This window comes from Lutjanus erythropterus, chromosome 22, assembly GCF_056507025.1.
Source record: "Lutjanus erythropterus isolate fLutEry1 chromosome 22, fLutEry1.hap2, whole genome shotgun sequence".
NCBI lineage: Eukaryota > Metazoa > Chordata > Actinopteri > Lutjaniformes > Lutjanidae > Lutjanus > Lutjanus erythropterus.
The window spans coordinates 22,669,937-22,687,228 of NC_139338.1; the positions used below are offsets into that span (position 1 = coordinate 22,669,937).

The 17,292-nt window shown below is 39.7% G+C and overlaps 1 protein-coding gene across 1 annotated transcript in view; it reads left to right on the forward strand.

The window, feature by feature from the left end:
- Nucleotides 1-17,292, forward strand: part of LOC146306915 (fatty acyl-CoA reductase 1) — a 71,236-nt gene that overhangs the window by 11,732 nt on the left and 42,212 nt on the right. Inside the window, exon 2 of the mRNA XM_084710545.1 lies at nucleotides 14,862-15,149. Within this exon, the coding sequence (XP_084566671.1) occupies nucleotides 14,862-15,149 (288 nt within the window). The remainder of the gene's footprint in view (nucleotides 1-14,861; nucleotides 15,150-17,292) is intronic.

A 17,292-nucleotide genomic window follows, 5' to 3' on the forward strand; every position in this document is an offset into this window, starting at 1 on the left:
GAAAAAAATATTTGACTAAGACTAAATATAATTTGGACTGTAACCAAGTCAGGTCAGATGTCAGAGTGGAAACGTGAAGACTTTCAATGTAAAATAATCAAATTAATGTTAAATCAGCTCTATTCTTCTGACACTCTCATCACTTCTGAAACTCTCATCACAAGTTAGTCAAGTTTAGTCAAGCAGTCAGCCAACAGCTCACCATCTATAACTTTTAGGGGTTTGTAAGTTCTGAATAAATTCTCAGGAAGTTAGAGGGACTAATTAAAGGGAATTAAAGGCAAGCAGAAATCAATTGGTGTGCTTTCAATTAATTCCGACTAATTGCCAGTGCAGAGTAGAGGTTTTCTCACATTAGGTCGACTGAACAAGCAAGCACATTCAACAAATATGAAGAATATTAATTCTGAATTAATATAATTGATTTTTTCTTTCAAGGATTTTCTTTATTTTTCATAAAGCAATGCCAAATTACATCATAATTTCCAAGGAAGTTTCCTGGAAAGAATCGGCTCGTAAAATATGCTTCATTTATATTAATCAAGGTAATTCTGACAGTTTATGTCGCTGTTAAACAGTCGTACTGAACCATCGCCAGGCCCTGAGCCCAGTGTCGAACATGTTCTACGGGCAGCTTCGAGGAGTCGCCTGCAGAGCCTCGCTGATATCCCACTCACGCCTCTTTCCACATTAGGAAAATGAGCCTGCAGGATAAGTGACGGGGCAGCTGTGGCCTGTGACCCAGTCTTTTTCTGTTTCTGTGATAAGGGGTTGAAACCGCCTCACCAATTAAGGCCTGTTCCCATCATCGCTGCATGTCCACATATGCAAGCATGTCAGGCCGCTGAAAGCGAGGGCCTTTTGTCAGCCGCCGTGTTAATGGCTGCCTCAAGTGGATCATAAAAGACCAGTGGGCTCTGTGCAGCTGGGGGCCGTGTGGGTAATTTTTCCCCATTTGTACGAGCTGCAAACCCACAGCTCCAAGTGCATGCTGGGTGAAAATGAAAAGAGGAGAAGGCTGTGTCCTGAAACACTCCCTCATTCATTATTCCTCTCATAAAGCGCTCAGTAGTTTACTCGATAAAAGTAAATTGAGATTGTGAGACACTTGATGGATGAATCATCCTTTTGCACTGCCACTAACAGGCGTGGTCCTGCATAGTGGAAATTTACACTTCTAGTACAACCGAAGCATTGCATTGTGGGTTTCTTTGTTCAAACATAAACTAGCGTACATGCTACAACTTGACTGATTCTGGATGTGGGAGTTTAAAAAAAAATCGGACAACTGTGACCAGTCTTTGCACACAGAGTAGGAAATGTAACAGTCTAAAAATAACTTTGTGTATTCAAACAAACTCATGACAAAAGTTTTCATGTCACGCATCATTTCTGCCCAAAATGGACCGATCACGTGTCGCCGACTGACATGAAGAAGAGCAGGTTGCTATAACAAAGAGCTATGAAGAATATAAAAAGAATATTACAACAATAGGAATGGTTAACGTCTGCCGTTAACATCTGCCGTCTGATTCAACAACTGGACATTAACCTTTAAACTTGATAAAGCAGAACTTTAAACTGAAGAGGTGCAGTTAGGTCTGACACTGTTCCATAATGAAGGATATGTGGACATCAAACCAACGTGAAATTCATTTTACTGATTTAATATAATCCATGATAAATACTAATAGACTAATTAATATTCTAATTGGTAAGGTAAAGGCTTTAGTTTTGAGTTAAACTTTTTGTTTGAAATGAACTAAAGAAAAAGTTTCAAACGTATAATCTTTTGATTTGTTTTCTTCTTTTTTTAAGAAAAAAACCTTGATTCTTTGAGTTTAGGGATAAAATTGTATTTGAAAAGTTGTTAATTGAATTAATCAAATTGAAAGTGATTAATCATTAATAATTAAATATTTTCAGTTGTAACCCTTTAATTTTTAAACACACAAATAATGACAAAGTGGGTTCATGTCTCAGTGTTAATAATTTCTAAAGTACAGAACATGAAACTTGATTTTCCCTTGAAAATTCAAGGATTTAAGTTTATCTAAAGAAGAAATGTTAATTATCTAAAAACAAAATATTATAGAGCTATAAAACTTTAACTTAAAGACTTGAAGCTAAAAACTTTAGTGAAAACAGTTGAAATTCTGAGTTTTGTCAGTGTTTTTCTTCTTTTTACAGTGTTTGTGCTTAATCCTGATTTGCTTCAGAGTCTGTTTTTATAAACAAAGTGGTCTATAGTTGCTTAATTGTTATTTCAGGAACAGGATGATATGTTGTGTAAAAGATAAAATATTAATATTATCTGACACGATCAGGAAAGAAAAATTGCATCACTGACTGAATGCATGCAGGTTCCCATGGTAACACAACACATACAGTTTGCACGGCTTCGTTCGGTGACATTAGTGACGTACAGCTCGGCAGCTTTGCATATCTTGTCTTATATGTCTCCACATACCTCGCAGAACCCGTTAATCTCACTTTACAGTGAACCCCTCAGGTTAAACTCTCTTGTTGATGTTGCAAGCTGATGAAGAACATATGTCGACTGCTGCAACTAACAGTCTTTGTCTTTGATTAATCTGCAGTTTTTTAATTTTTATGGTCTCTAAAATGTCAGAGAGGAGTCCCAGATGCAGGCCCAGGCCCTTTATCCTGCTTTATTTCCTCATAACTTTAATCTACATACAATAGACTGTGACACTTACTAAAGTTTTGCATGGCGAGCTACAATTTTCAGCATGAAAATTTAAGTAAAACTGCAGCTTGGATTTCACTCAGTCAGTCATATTCTGACCTCCTGTTAAGAACAAGCGTAGCAGATGGACAAAAGGAGCAGATATGTCAAATAAACTCATAGAGGCCATCCAGGGAACTAAAGAGGACTTAACCAAACATACTGACAAGAAAACCGCCGAAATTCAGACTGCATCGACCAAACGAGAGTCTCTCACTCGGAACAAGTTCAGGAGACGGAGACACGAGTGTGTGCAAACAAGGATGACACCTTTAAAATGTCTGAAAACTGGGAAAATTCCCTTCACACTTTCACAGAATCCAAGGAAACATCTTTAAATAGCTTGTTTTTTCCAAGCAACAGCCCCAAACCAAAGATACTCAATTTACTGTCCTGGAGGAATAAGAAAGCCAGTAAATATTCACATCTACGCAGTGGGAACCAGTAAATTTCTGGCACTTAATAATCAAAATAATTGCTAATTTTCTGTTCATACACTAATTATTTCTGTTGTAGTTCACTGTTGTCTATCTGTGCCAAATAAACAGCCCCTCCAGGATTTCGCAGGCCTTTTTTGGGGATTGTTGCAGCCTAAAATCCCTGATTTCACAGGAGCTTTTCAAAAAAAATTGCAATGCATGTTGCGATGCTTTTAGGCAAGTGAAAACTGCAAAACAAAGTTGTGATGTTCTTTTGGTTTAATTCATTAAAAATTGAAGGCAGCCTGTTCCAGGCACTGCACTGTGTTCTGAGTCTTCTAACTAAATTTATATCGAAAAGGCTCACAGTTACAACAGAAATAAAAAATTTGCTTTATTTGTAAATGAGCAAGTGCACCTGGGGGATATTCCACAAAGAGGCAGAATCTTTTCGGAGCTCAAACTCAGTCAAAACAGCACAGAAATATAAAATAAAAAAGCACAGAGCGTTGATATATATGATCGCAACAATGACAGATGTGTTCTTTTCAGTACTTGTGACAAAATTCAAAAATTATAAATGCAAAACTAAACACCGAGTTCATTGAGATGCACATGTATAAACTGCCACGACTGGTGGAATTTGCGGGAAACCAATGATTTGGTCAAGTTTGCGAAAAAGTTGCAGAGTTTGGACAAAGTTGCAGCGTTGCAGAATCCACAGGGACTGGCAAGTCTCCTGGAGGGACTGAATACATCTAGTTTTTGTGTTAATGTAAGTGTTTTTAAGGTCCAATTCATCACCCCCGTTTCTGATAGTAGTTTGGTTTTGCATATTTCTCACACTTCTGCCACAGCTGCAGTATTATTATTCCAGTTTCAGTACAGAGCTTCTTTGTTTATTAATGCTGAATACTTGACAGCATTACTATCGAGTGTTATTTTCTGAAAACACGGCAGGATTATTTGTTCCCAAGGCGCAGAATCTGATACATAATAGAGAAAATTACAGACTGCCACTTGATCTCTAATTACCACCGATAAGAGGAGACTGGTGTGGGTTTGTTTCTTGAAATAGGTGCGTGGGATCCGTACCGCGATGACCACGGCGCAGGTTCGTGACCTCTTGGCCCGGCCGCGGCACGCTGAGTGCGATCGCCGGTCTGGGTCTGAGCCAGGCGTTAACTGACACCACGGCACCCAGAGGCTGTGTCACTCAGAGACGGCTGGTGTAATTACATCAGACATAATGTAGACAATGCTCTGATGCACGTGTATGTGGACACACAGAAACATAAGCTCTCACACACACTCACGGAGTCTCCCGTGGCCAGATATCTGATAGTGAGCAATGACCTTCATGTGTAGATGTGAGACTGGTGCGTGGTTTAAAAAAAAAAAGAAAAAAAGATTAAATTAAAGAGACACTGCTTAAATCCTTGAAGCCCACGGCTAATATAATTAATTCTAATTAGATTAGCCTTTAGCTGCCTCGGAAAAAAATGAAGTGGAAGAGAAGACCTGCTGGTTTTTGTGCGGTAATGCAATCTTGGATAAGGGCCCTTAAAAGTGCTGAGCAATTACGTGGGTTTATATAAGGAGCAATGTCACGACCTCGTACACTGGAGCGGAGGAGTTACACTGGAGGATGCTGGAGAAGATGTTTAATAATGATGAATTATAATGAAGTTATGTGCGTGACCGGTTTCTATTTAAGTGACAGAATTGTGTCCATTGTCTAAATACTGATTTCCCAGTCATAGCATAGCAATCATAACTGTAATGTTGAAGAGTAGGGGGGCTGAAGTGACAGATATACTCAGTTTTGAGGGTCGTGTCATTGAAAAAATCCAATAAAAGTGCAAGTATCTGATTAAACAGGGTTATCTGCTCAAATGTGAGCTGCATTTGCACTAGCTGACCGTAGTTTTAGCTCATGGTAGTTTTAGCTAACAGTTTAATTGACCCTAATTTTTACTTTTCCACCCATAGTAGTAGCTAACTTACTAACTAGCTAATGGTAGTGTTTGCTAACAGTTGCTCACAGTAGTTTAATGTAGTTGAAGCTAACTGTAGTGGTCATTAACAGAAGATAACAGAGGTTTTAAGCTAACAGTTTAACATTACAGATGAACAGTTGCTAAGTCAATGTTCCTGTCCTAACTTAAAATCTGAAATTTGAATTACACAAGCATCCTAACTAATCCAAAATCTTAAATAATCCTACCATTAAGCTGTTCTAGTTTTCACTTTTCCCCCTGTAGTAGAAGCTAACTTACTAACTAGCTAATGGTAATGTTTGTGAACAGTAACTCACAGTAGTTTAATGTAGTTATAGCTAACAGAAGTGATCATTATCAGTAGCTAACGGTAGTTTTAACTAACAGTCATTTTAGACAGTAGCTAACAGTAGTTTTAGCTAACAGTAGCTAATGGTAGTGATTGTTGACAGTGGCTAACAGTTGTTTTAGCTAACAGGAGTGTTAGCTAACTTGTTTAATCCATACAGCTGTTCTTCTATTGATTTTACAGTGGATACAGTAGAGACTGTCTGCTATCTTAGCCCACTTTTATTTCCCAAGTTAGCATTGTTGTAAATTTACAAAAAGGAACATCTTTGGTTTTTCTACAGATGTTACCAAAACCTCTAGCTCATCTGTCTTGTGTCCATTGTTGTCGCTATTTTTATTACAAAGTTGTTTAGCTTCACGATATGATAAAAGCAGTGTTGGTTGCTAGGTAACAGACTTGATAAGAGATGTTGAACATTTAGGATTTCCTAACCTAAGGTAAGATATGATTCCTAAAGTTAGTTAGCATTTGCTTCTCTTGTACCAAACCGTCTCTTAGACCTTTCCTATTTTAACTTCAGACTTAAGATAGAAAGTGTCTGTAATTCGGTCCCTGGTCTATTTTCTGCTGTTTCATGTGCGTAGGCGCAGCGATTGGGTGACCTACAACTCAGTGGTGTTCCTGAACAGATCCTGTGTAGACAGACTGAGCTCTGAAGCTTCCTCTCCTGTGTAGTCATGCTGTCAGTAGTGGTTTCCAATCTGGGAGTCTTGGATCCTGGATGAAATGAGACTTCTTTGGCCCCTGAGGCCCTCGTCTCTCCTGGCTTGAGTTTACTAGTTGGACCTCGTCTTTTCAGAGGTGTCCATGTTGGCACGGGGATGTAAAACCGACTGCCCGCAGTGGTAGTACACTTAACTCAGCTTTTCAGGGTTTTCTTCTTTTATTTACAATGTTGGCTCTGTGTTATCTGGTGAAAGGGGCCTGACTTTCTCTTTGTGTTGCCTGGCACTAGCACTCAACTTGACTAATGCTGCTTTAATTATTGGCTGCATTTTGTAGCATTTTGCTCTTTCTATTTTTCCCACACTCCCTCCCTCCATCCCTCCGTCCCCTCCCTCCCGCCTCTGTCGGCTTTTGTCCATTTATAATGGCCTGAGCCAGTGTGCAGCTGTACGGCTCGATTTTTGCCTGTGTCTCCAGCAGCACTCAGCTGACCCACTAATAGAGGGGTTGTGTGAGGAAAGGCCGGAGGCAGCAGAAGGACTGCAGAGCTGCGGCTTAAAACAACCCGCCTCCGACAAACAGCGCGGACCTCCCGGGGAGAGCAGCTTTGAGGAAAAACACGGAAAAAACCCTCAGTCAGAAGAAAAGGAAACGTGAAATAAGGCCAGAATGCAGCAGCATTAGCTGCAGACAACAGGAAATCTCTGCAGCCCGAGCTCTGCTCTTAAAGCCTCGAGCATCTCCCAACTTTATTTTCAAAATGACCCTGAGTGTCTTTGAACATGACGCTGTACTTTGTCAAGACAGCATCATAACCTGAGAAGCTGGTCCCTTAAGGTTTTCGTGCTCGTCCTTGCTGCCCAGTACTTTTACTCTCGAGTCACAGTCGAGCCTCTAAAAAGGAAGCTGTCTTATTCATCAGCAACGAGACAACAAGGTTAATGCTGACAGACACCGTATGAGCCTCAGTCTGGTGGTCCATTTATTTGTAGGCATGATTGATGAGGTCAATCAGGAGAAGGGCCCGACTGATGTGGTATTCTTGGGACTGATACAGATTTTATGTAGACTGTGCACTGTTATGACTATGCAATGATACTCAGAAGGCTTTTTAAATAATTAGACATAAATTGTCAAGCAAGTCTGGAAATGGACACTGAGAAAAAAGCAAAATAAACATGGGAGCTCCTATTGTCATCAGATGTTCAACATTGTACTAGATCTAACCCCAAGCATCATTTTTTTCATTATATGTTCTGTAAAAAAATAATATCAACATAACTGTGATAGGCTCTTATCAGGCCCATGTTGGCCGACCGACTAATCTGTCATTCAGGCTTAAATCAGGGTGAATTATATATATTTTGCCCCCTACAGTGAAGTAACCTCCTACCCAACTTGCTGAATCCAAGCGATACATAATAACACACCAGTAGTTAGCAGTAAATGTTTTGTCAGGTCTTGTTTACACTTGTTTTCTTTGATCAGAAATTTCCTCATTTGAGTGTAGAGCTGCGACAATTAGTCGTCACCCATTAAATGAATTGCCAGCTGTTTTGATAATTGTGTCATTCTTTTGCGTTATTTAAAGAAATGTCCATGCTCTCTTGTTTCAGCCTCTTAAATGTTCTTCACTCCTCTCTGACGGTGAACTGAATTTTATAGCCCGAACAACTAATCGATCATTCGAGAAAATCATGAGAGATTAATCTATTGTGGAAATAATCATTAGTTGCAGCCCCCACTAATTGCATATATAGAGCAGTAGATAGTTTGCTTACTGAGCTGGATGCATGTGCAGAAATTTGCAGACAGAGTTAATCGTTTAAGTCTCTTTTTTTAATGTCTTTGGGTTTTGGACTTTCTGTTTGGACAAATCCTGCCCTTTATAGACATTGTGATGGACATTTTCTGCCATTATATAAACCTAATGATTAAATCGTCACTTGCAGCTCCAGTTGTTTATATCCTCTCTAGACACACAGGGATCTCTTGATATAACCGGTTCAGCTCCTGTTTCCATGGCTGGACATCATCAGCCTGACTGACAGGCACGGGGAGAGGCAGGAGGTGGGGTTGTCTAACCTTACAAGAATGCAGGAGTGGGTGTATGTGTGTGTTTGAGACATGCGCGTCCATTCCAGCACTTTTCCAGCTGCAGGAACATTTCCATTGTCAGGCGTTAATCCGTAGTGACTTTCAGCCCCCCCCCCCTCCTCCTCCCTGCCCTTGTCCTTGTGTCCACAGGGAATCTCTGTGAAGCACAAAGCTGGAATGTCAGGGGGCCTCAGCGGAGGACCTTGACCGACCTTTTTTTTTTTTTATTCAGAGTTGTAAATCTGCAGATATTACCTCGCCTGTACAGTATGGATCCAGAAGAAGGGATTAAAATAATCAGAGTTGGGGTAAACGTGAACTTAAGTTTCTGTGATGCTTTTTTTCCCCGCTGCAAACAAGTGGAAAAGCAAATCAAACACACATTTTTCTGTGTGTGTGTGTGTGTGTGTAAGGGAGTGCACTTCAATATTGCATGCACAGACAGCAGAATGGAAGGAAAGCAAGTATATACAAGAGTGTTTTGTTATCTGGGCCACGTTTGGCTCAGGAGGATTTGGTTTCCGTCTTCTGTCTTTGGGCAGACATGCCGGGAATCTGCAGCTCAGGAGGAAAAAAAAAAAAACTCATCATGTGTACAAATCACAGCTCCTCTGAATCACTAAAAAGTGCTGATGGAGCGTCTGTCTTGGCAAAATGTTGTGCTATTGTTGCCAAATGAAGCAGGCATCCCATCATCCCTGTTATTTTTTTTTTTTATTCTAAAGGCTGGTTGGTAAATGTTGGACGTGCTGCCCTGCTCCTGTGATTGGTTAGGAGCTGAGATTGATGGCAGCCAGAGACGAAGAAGGTTTTTTTTTTTTATTAATTTCCCTGTCATCCAGCCTTCAAGAGTCCTGTGATGATGTAGTGTTGTCATGGTTACACACAAATGAGCGGCAACATTGGCGGCGTGGCTGCGAGCTTCTAGCCCACACATCTGACACAATGCCTTGATCAGAGAGACGCCCGGTCACACAGAAAACACAGCTGAAAGTCACATGACGGCTCAGATTTCTGTCAGTTATTGTTCAAAGGGAGGTAAGGACAAAGTCTCAGACTGTAAATGTGAGGCAGCACATCATATAACCATCAAATAAACAGAAAAACTGCAATAAAAACCGCAATAACCGCATCATTTCTGTGTCTCTGATGCCAAATAGTTAAAGATTAGCTGTGCAGCTTCTATAAAAAGTCCAGCGTGACTTTTAATGTGTTTTTTTAACCATAAAACAAAGAGGCACAGTTCATGCTTTTACCGCAGTTACACCTGTTACTAAAATACAATCTGTATCCTGCCATGTTATCCAGATAAAGGAAGCACAAAGTACCTCACAAAATAAAACGATAACCCCTCATATTTATAAATAAATAGTCAATAAATGCATAAGTTCATAAAAAGGTTGGTCTTTACTTTGCTGTTGAAAATATTAGAGTCTCTGCCGCTCTCAGGTCTGCAGGCAGGCCGCTCTACAGACGTGGATCACAGTAATAGAACAGGGGTTGGCAATTATTTTTCATGGGGGGGCCACATGAGAAATTGATCAGGCTGCCGTGGGCCAGACACCAATGATATAAGGTCCTAATAATGACCAAATCTCTAATAATGGAGTGGTCAGAAGTGTTCTATATGGGGAACTTCTTCAGTTTCAGTTGCCACGTGGTGAACTGTGGGCTAATATTTTGTCGGCAATGTCTCAAACTTGATGTTTTACAGCGTACTGTGCATGCTGCATGCAGCCTGCAACACAAAGTAGAAGAAGAAGAACATAAACAACATGGATCCACAGCACTGAGTTTCACTTTCAGTGCGGAAGATGCAGTTCATTATCATTAATGAACGCAGCACTGACCCTTTCAAAATAAAGGCTTGATAACAGTTTAATGGTAAGCGTAGATTTTTAATTTTTGGCATTTGCATGATGGCCTTGCGGTCCACGTGAAACCTCTCTGAGGGCTGCATCCGGTCTGTAATAGAAGGACGCCTCGCCACTACCAGAAGACCTGAGGGTTCGCAGGATAAAATCAAATTTGATGGACAGGTAGGACCAAGACTGTTAAGTGTTTTATAATCCAATAAGAGGATCTTAAAATCAATTTCCGAAGCACACGGGAAGTCAATGCAGAAACATTAGAAATGGCGTCTGTCTCATCCTTGTGAACACATGCAGCTGAGTTTTGCAGTAACTATAGTTGAGTTTGATTTTGTCGTGAAATCAGCAGGTAATAAAAGCTAGCGTTAGTGTCTGTTCTGGCTTGAGAGAGTAAAAGTCGCACTCTGGTTATTCTATGCAGTTTTAGTGTCATTTAAAAAGGGGCGTCAGGAGACACAGCAATGCACACTTTTCACATTATAAGGTGAAACTTATATCCATCTTTTTTGTTTTTTCCGGAGTGGCAGCAGTACACCGCATTAGTCTGTCATCCCCAAATTGTATCTCAAATCTTACATTATACTTTCATTTAATATTCCCACCACAGAGGCTGGTGGAACCACGAGCGTAATGGCATAAATGAGTGCAGTGCATTCGGTAACTGCTTTAAAGATTTGATGGCAGGAGGCTTTTCTGCAGCCATAAACTTCCTATGCTCCAGCTCATTTCCTCAAGTGCCTATAAAATGTGCGCTGTAGTACACACTTGTACACTGCTTCTACTGTGAGCAGCTACAGTAAAATACAGTGAAGTGCATTAGATTCTATTGGACTTAAATGAACCTAACACGACGGCAACACTGGAAAGGAGACGCTCAGACCGGGGCTGGGCAGAATGGCGGTTTTATTGATGTCTTGATATGCGACCAGACATCATCTTAGAGTTTGGATATTGTGATATGGCATAAGTGTTTATCTTATTCTATTTTAAAGGCTGCACTACAGTGAGGTGATGTAATTTTCTGAACTTATCAGACTGTTGCAGCAGTTCTATTATTTTCCTTTACTCAGCCCACGTTACTGATGATTTTTTTTAAATCAAAAACCACATTGTGTTAATATTTTCTGAACGCAACCACAGTCATCCCTACAACATTGCTGTAATGATATCGAGGTATTTGGTGAGAAGAATATTTGAATTTGCCCTCCCTGCAGGAGAGCGGGACTCAAATCCTGCCCTGGGGAACTAAAATTTGACACTAGAGTGAAATTACATGACAGGGATACCTGTTATTGAAAGATTTTAAACAATAAAACTACTTGGTTAGGTTATGAAACAAAACTGCTTGGCTTGTCTCTGCCATGCAGGTGTAAGTAGTCACATAGGCTGCTCCAGCCTGGGCGCAAATAGCGTTATATTTTTTAAAAAAAAAAAAGGAGGAGCAAACTGGAGTTAAGTTAACTGGAAGTTTAAATAAGTAAATAAACCAATGTTTCACACAGCAAATCAAGTAGAAATAAATAAAACAAGTACAATTTCAATTTGTATTGAAATTTGATACCTTCTCTTTGCACAGCAGCCTTTAGTGTTGATTGGCTGTTACTTGTGACATGTGACCAATCAGATAGTGCTGTGGGCGGGACTCCATTAGCAACAAAGTAGCAGTTTTTTTGTAGCAAAATTATTTTATTGGAAATCAGTTAAGATTAAGGAAGGAAATGCTGAATAATGTCCCCAAAAACAGTCACACATTCACACAGACAACAATTAAATAAAATATTAATAAATTAATTGTAAATAAATTTAAATCATTAAATAAATGAAATAGTAAATAAAATCAAATAACAAATATCAAAACAAAATAAATAAAGATAAAAAATAAAAAGGCAGGATCAGTACTTTCATGTTGTCCATATAACATTTCATTTTCCAAGTTTCAAATGTAAATAAAGTCTCTCGGTTTACCTTTAACAATGTCAACCTCTCCAGGCCAACACATGTCAACAGCTCCTCTTTCAGGGATGTTAATAATTAATCATTAATAGATTAATCGCTATCAATTTTAATTTAACTGATTAAAAATGCATTGGTTTGATAAGTAATTGTTGATAAATAGCAGCTACTGCGCCTCATTTGACATCGTTTTGTCTGCCAGAGCCGGTTGTTAGAAAAAACAAATACACAAAAATCAAAATGAAAAGGAAATGAGAAGATGTGTGTTTTGTGTGTTATTAATTATTAATGATTAATCGATCGCTAAGGAAAATGCTTAAAATTTGCAACCACTGTAACCACCAAAAACATCACCGTGGTGAGATACTATCAGAAGACGTGAGCGTAAACCAAGTGTTTTTGTAATTCAGGTGAATTTACCCACAGATACTGTAAATTTTGACCAATCAGGCGGCAGCAGTTGTCTTAAAGTTGACAGGAGGATAAAATCTGCTGACTAAAGAGCCAACTGTTGCTTCTGTTGTCGCCTCCAGATGCTTCGTGACCGGTTCATGAGCGCCGGGAGCGGGTCAGAACCTGAGCTAATGACCAGCGTTACCAGTATCTGAGCTCTCCGAATATCAGCAGCAACATCAGCCTCTGTCTGTCTGGTGTCTCTGTCCTCATCAGGAGGACCCTGCAGGACCTGGCTGCCTGCCACTTGCTAAAGCAGCAGATGCAGCTCCTGATTTATTGTATTGAGTTGGCCCAAATAAGCAGACACAGTCCATTACACCGCCACCATTAGAGCAGCAATTGATCTAATTATGTTGCCGTAGAATGAGGGCGGCTGCTGGACGTCCAGAAACACGTCAAAAATCATTGAAAGAATGACAAGGAGGCCAAGTCCAGGTCACTTTATCTTGAGTAAATGTGTGTCTTAGCAGGTGTGTGTGTGTGTGTGTGTGTTGGAGCCATTCTTCATTCCGACTGCGTTTCAATGGGCTCAGATTGTTGTGTAAATGTTGTGGCTAACCAGCAGCGCTTCGAGCTAATGTTGATTCAGATCTGTCGCCATGTGAATCTCGTCATGCAAGGGTAACCCCGAGTCAACACGACGAGCTGCAGCCGGACAGATCTACCCCCTCGCACAACAACATCTAAGACCTTGTGGAACGAGAGCGAGATCACAAACAAAGGAATACTGCGTCATACAGCGTGATTGTAGCGGTGCATCCTTTGCTGCTGTGGTTTGACTTGTCTGATTGAGCGGGACAGAGATAGTAGAGACGTTAAGGTCACAGGGGTGTGCGTCGGTGTTTCTGACCTACAGTGCTACTGCCTATCTTTGGGGACGTGTCAGTCATTATCTACCCACCCTCGTGTCATCTGAAGGTCAGGTTTAGTTTTTTCAGTCTACAAAACACTGCTGGAGTTTCAGTGTTGCAGAGTCTCCCAAACAATGGAAGTGAATGGTGACCAGTTTTCAAGTGTAAAAAACGACGGAGGAAAAAAGATAAAATGCCTCCATTCCTTTAGGAGACTTGGATTACAACAGACGAGCAGTATGGAGGAATTTTATGTTTTTGTTTTTTTTTTTTTGGTTCTTTTTTCTGTTAAAAACTGGTCTCCATTCACTTCCATTGTTTGGGAGATTCGCAACACTGTTTTCCTGTGAAAGTCCAGCAGCATTTTACGGACTAAAAAACTAAACCCAACCCTCAACTGGCATGAGGGTGAGTAGATAACGACTAAATTTTAATTTTTTGGTGAACTGTCCCTTTAAAGAAAGGGTTAGGCAAATAATGGTTAGGATTAGGGTCTCCAGGAAATAAATGCATGTCTATGTAATTTACCCAAAAGTGACCTTGTGTGTGTTTGTATGTGTTGCACAGAGTCTGCATCAATATACATCATGATTTGAGTTGCAACGATTAATCAAATCATCTATTATTAATCAATTATTAAGTTAATCAGCAACTATTTTGATAATCAATTAATTGGTTTGTGTAATTATTTAAGAAAAAAAGTCAAAATTCTCTGATACCAGCTTCTTAAATGTGAATATTTTCTGCTTTCTTTCCTCCTCAATAACAATAATTTGAATTTCTTTGGGTTGCGGACAAATTAAAAGAAAGTATTGCAACTAGAGCTTGAACTGTTTTGCAGTTAATTTATTAGTCGACCACTTTATAAGCAAAAATGCCCAAAATTCACTGGTTTCAGTGTCTCAGATATCATTGTTTTATTAATTTCTTGGTCTATTGTGTTATATTTTTGGATTTAGGACTTTTTGTTGGACCGTCACGAATTTTCCAAATGACGAATCATAGAAATAATATCTGGTTGGTTGCAGGCGTAGTTGCAGCCAATGAATTTCACTTCTCCTCCGGGCCACAGCTTTTTCCTGTGGACTCATCATCACCCGACACACACACACACACACTCATGTCAGACTGCCCCTGAACATTGCCCTCTCTCCATCCGCCTGTATGAATATTCATCTTATTTGCATACCAGTTGCATGTTGCTGCCGGCAGTTTGAAGGTCAGAGCAGAGAGATGACACCACCGATCCACAGTTTCAGTTTGTTTAAATGTGTTTTTCCTCCCAAAATATATAAAAACTCAAACATTTTGATTTATAAAACTCAGATCTGGCTTCTCCCTGAACTGTTTCATTACTTAAACTCACACACTGATACAGTATTTAAACTCTATGGCTGCCAGCCCTCATATTCATCTCCTCCTCCTCCTCCTCCTCATATCTCTGCAGGAGCTGTCTGAAGGCCGGGACCTCGACGGGTTGGGAGAGCAGGCACCAGACGGAGACACCAGACTGACAGACGTCTGCAGCGGCGCAGCGGGCAGCAGAATGGCGTCCATAGCTGAGTACTACGCCGGCAAGAACGTGCTGATCACGGGAGCCACGGGCTTCATGGGGAAAGTGCTGGTGGAGAAGCTGCTGAGGTCCTGCCCCGAGGTCAAAGCCCTCTTCCTCCTGGTCAGACCCAAAGCCGGCCAGTCCATGCAGCAAAGGGTCAGTGACATGATGACCTGCAAGGTAAGAGCTGAAGGTTTTGACTTTATATGTACAATTTAACCTTTTACCTCCACTTTTATCTCTTTACTCAAGGTTGAGGATGTAACAGTGGAAGTAGAGATGAACTACAACTCCCAAGGTGCATTTTGCAATGAAATATCCAACCACATCTTAATATTCTGTAGTGTTTTTGATTTTCAAGGCTGTACTTTTACTTCTACTTAAGTATGCATTACACTGTGTAATCTACTTAGTTACTTTTAAAGTCCTAGTTGAGTACTGAGTACAATTTCAATTAATATCCAAACCTTTCGTTGCATTTTAGTGGCCAATCAGGTGATCTGATCACAAACAGACCAATGAAAACAGGGGCAATGAACGAAAAACAAAACAGAACGCTGCCGTTAGAAATTCACAAATTAAAAATGTATTCACGAGTATTTAATCAGTAATCTAGAAATAGCAGCAATTGCACCACATCTGATTTTGTTTTGTTCAGTGGAGTATATTTACCCAATTTCTCAATTAATTGATTGCTTGATCAAATATCAAAGATTTCAGGTTAATTTTCTGTCAATCAACTTAAATGAACTGACTATTTTACCTCAGAGCCAATTATGTTCATATCAGTAAAATTCAGTTACATTAAAACATAATAAACAACGGTATTAATTTACATTTGTTAGTTTATAAGTATCTCTTATGAGCAAAAGCCATATTAGATTAATCAGAAAGACTGTCTTTATTAAATTATGTATAATTAGGTTGTAAACACTATATAAATCATTAATAAGTTGTTACAACACATTAGATTAAAAGGGTCACAATGATCTGTTGCTTGCCAAATAATGAGCCCTCGTTTTTCTGTACCGTTTAATCTCAGAAATTGTTTTTTATTACGGAAAATTAGCAAAAAGGAAGCCACTTGTTGAGCACCTGTTCAACCATCACAGCAGCACAACCAGGTGACGTTCATTATATTTAGATGTTTTTACTAGTGGGCTGTTGATTCAAATCATTATTCAAATCCAGACATGTTCAGATGGCTCTGCGGTTGAGAGCGTATTTACAGAGCAATATAAATTTGCCTGTGAATTATGGCTGCAGCTGCTGGTGCCATGGTGAGGCAAATGTATTGACCCCAAAAGAGTCCAAAAGTTCATCTGTGAGTTTCAGATGAGAGAGACAGTGAGTCAGAGAGCAAAATCAAGAGTCTGATGAAGAATACTAAGAGGTTAAAGTGGAGTGGAAGCTGCCTCATTGAAAATATCCGTTGTGTTTAAGAAGAAGGTGAGAGAGAGGAGGTGGATAATGAGGAGGAGAGAAGAGGAACAGGGGCCAGAGAGATCAGGGGCCGTATTACAGGAACTTTCTATCTTAAGTTAAGATAGGAAGAGTCGATGATAAGATTCTTCCCAATTTGGTATTACAGTTGCCAATCCTATGTTATCTCTGCTTAGGAAATCCTAAATACTGCTTTTGGTAATATCTGTAGAGAAATTTACAGCAATGCTAACTTGAAGGATTAAAAAAACCCCACAGCGGGCTAAAATAGGAGACAAAACTTCCTCCTTATCTGGCATTCATTGTGTAAAAGAACTAAAAGCAGATGTATGGATTAAATAAGTTAGCTCACACTACCATTAACTACTACTACTAAAAGTACTGTTAGCTATTATTAGCTAAAACTACTGTGAGCTAAAAATAACGTTAGCTACTGTTACCTAAAACTACCAACAGCTACTGTTATCTAAAACTACTGTTAGCTACTGTACTGTATACTGTGTAATAACACTACCATTAGCGACTGCTTAAATTACAAAGTGTTGGCTACACTTACCAATCACTATCATTAACTACTGTCAGCTCAGAATACTGGTAGCTACTGTTAACATACACTACCATTAGCTACTGTTAGCTAAAATTACTTTCAGCTGCCATTAGATAAAACTACAATCGGCTACTGTTGCGTAAAATTGCAGTTTGCTTTAACTACCATTAGCTGCTGTTAGCTAAAATATGGTCAGCTATAGTTGGTATAAACTACCATTAGCTATTGTTAGCTACTGCCAACATTTGCTACCATTAGCTAGGGTTAGATAAAACTACCGTTGGTTAATGTTAACAGTCACTACCATTAGCTGCTGTTAGCTGAAATTCCTGT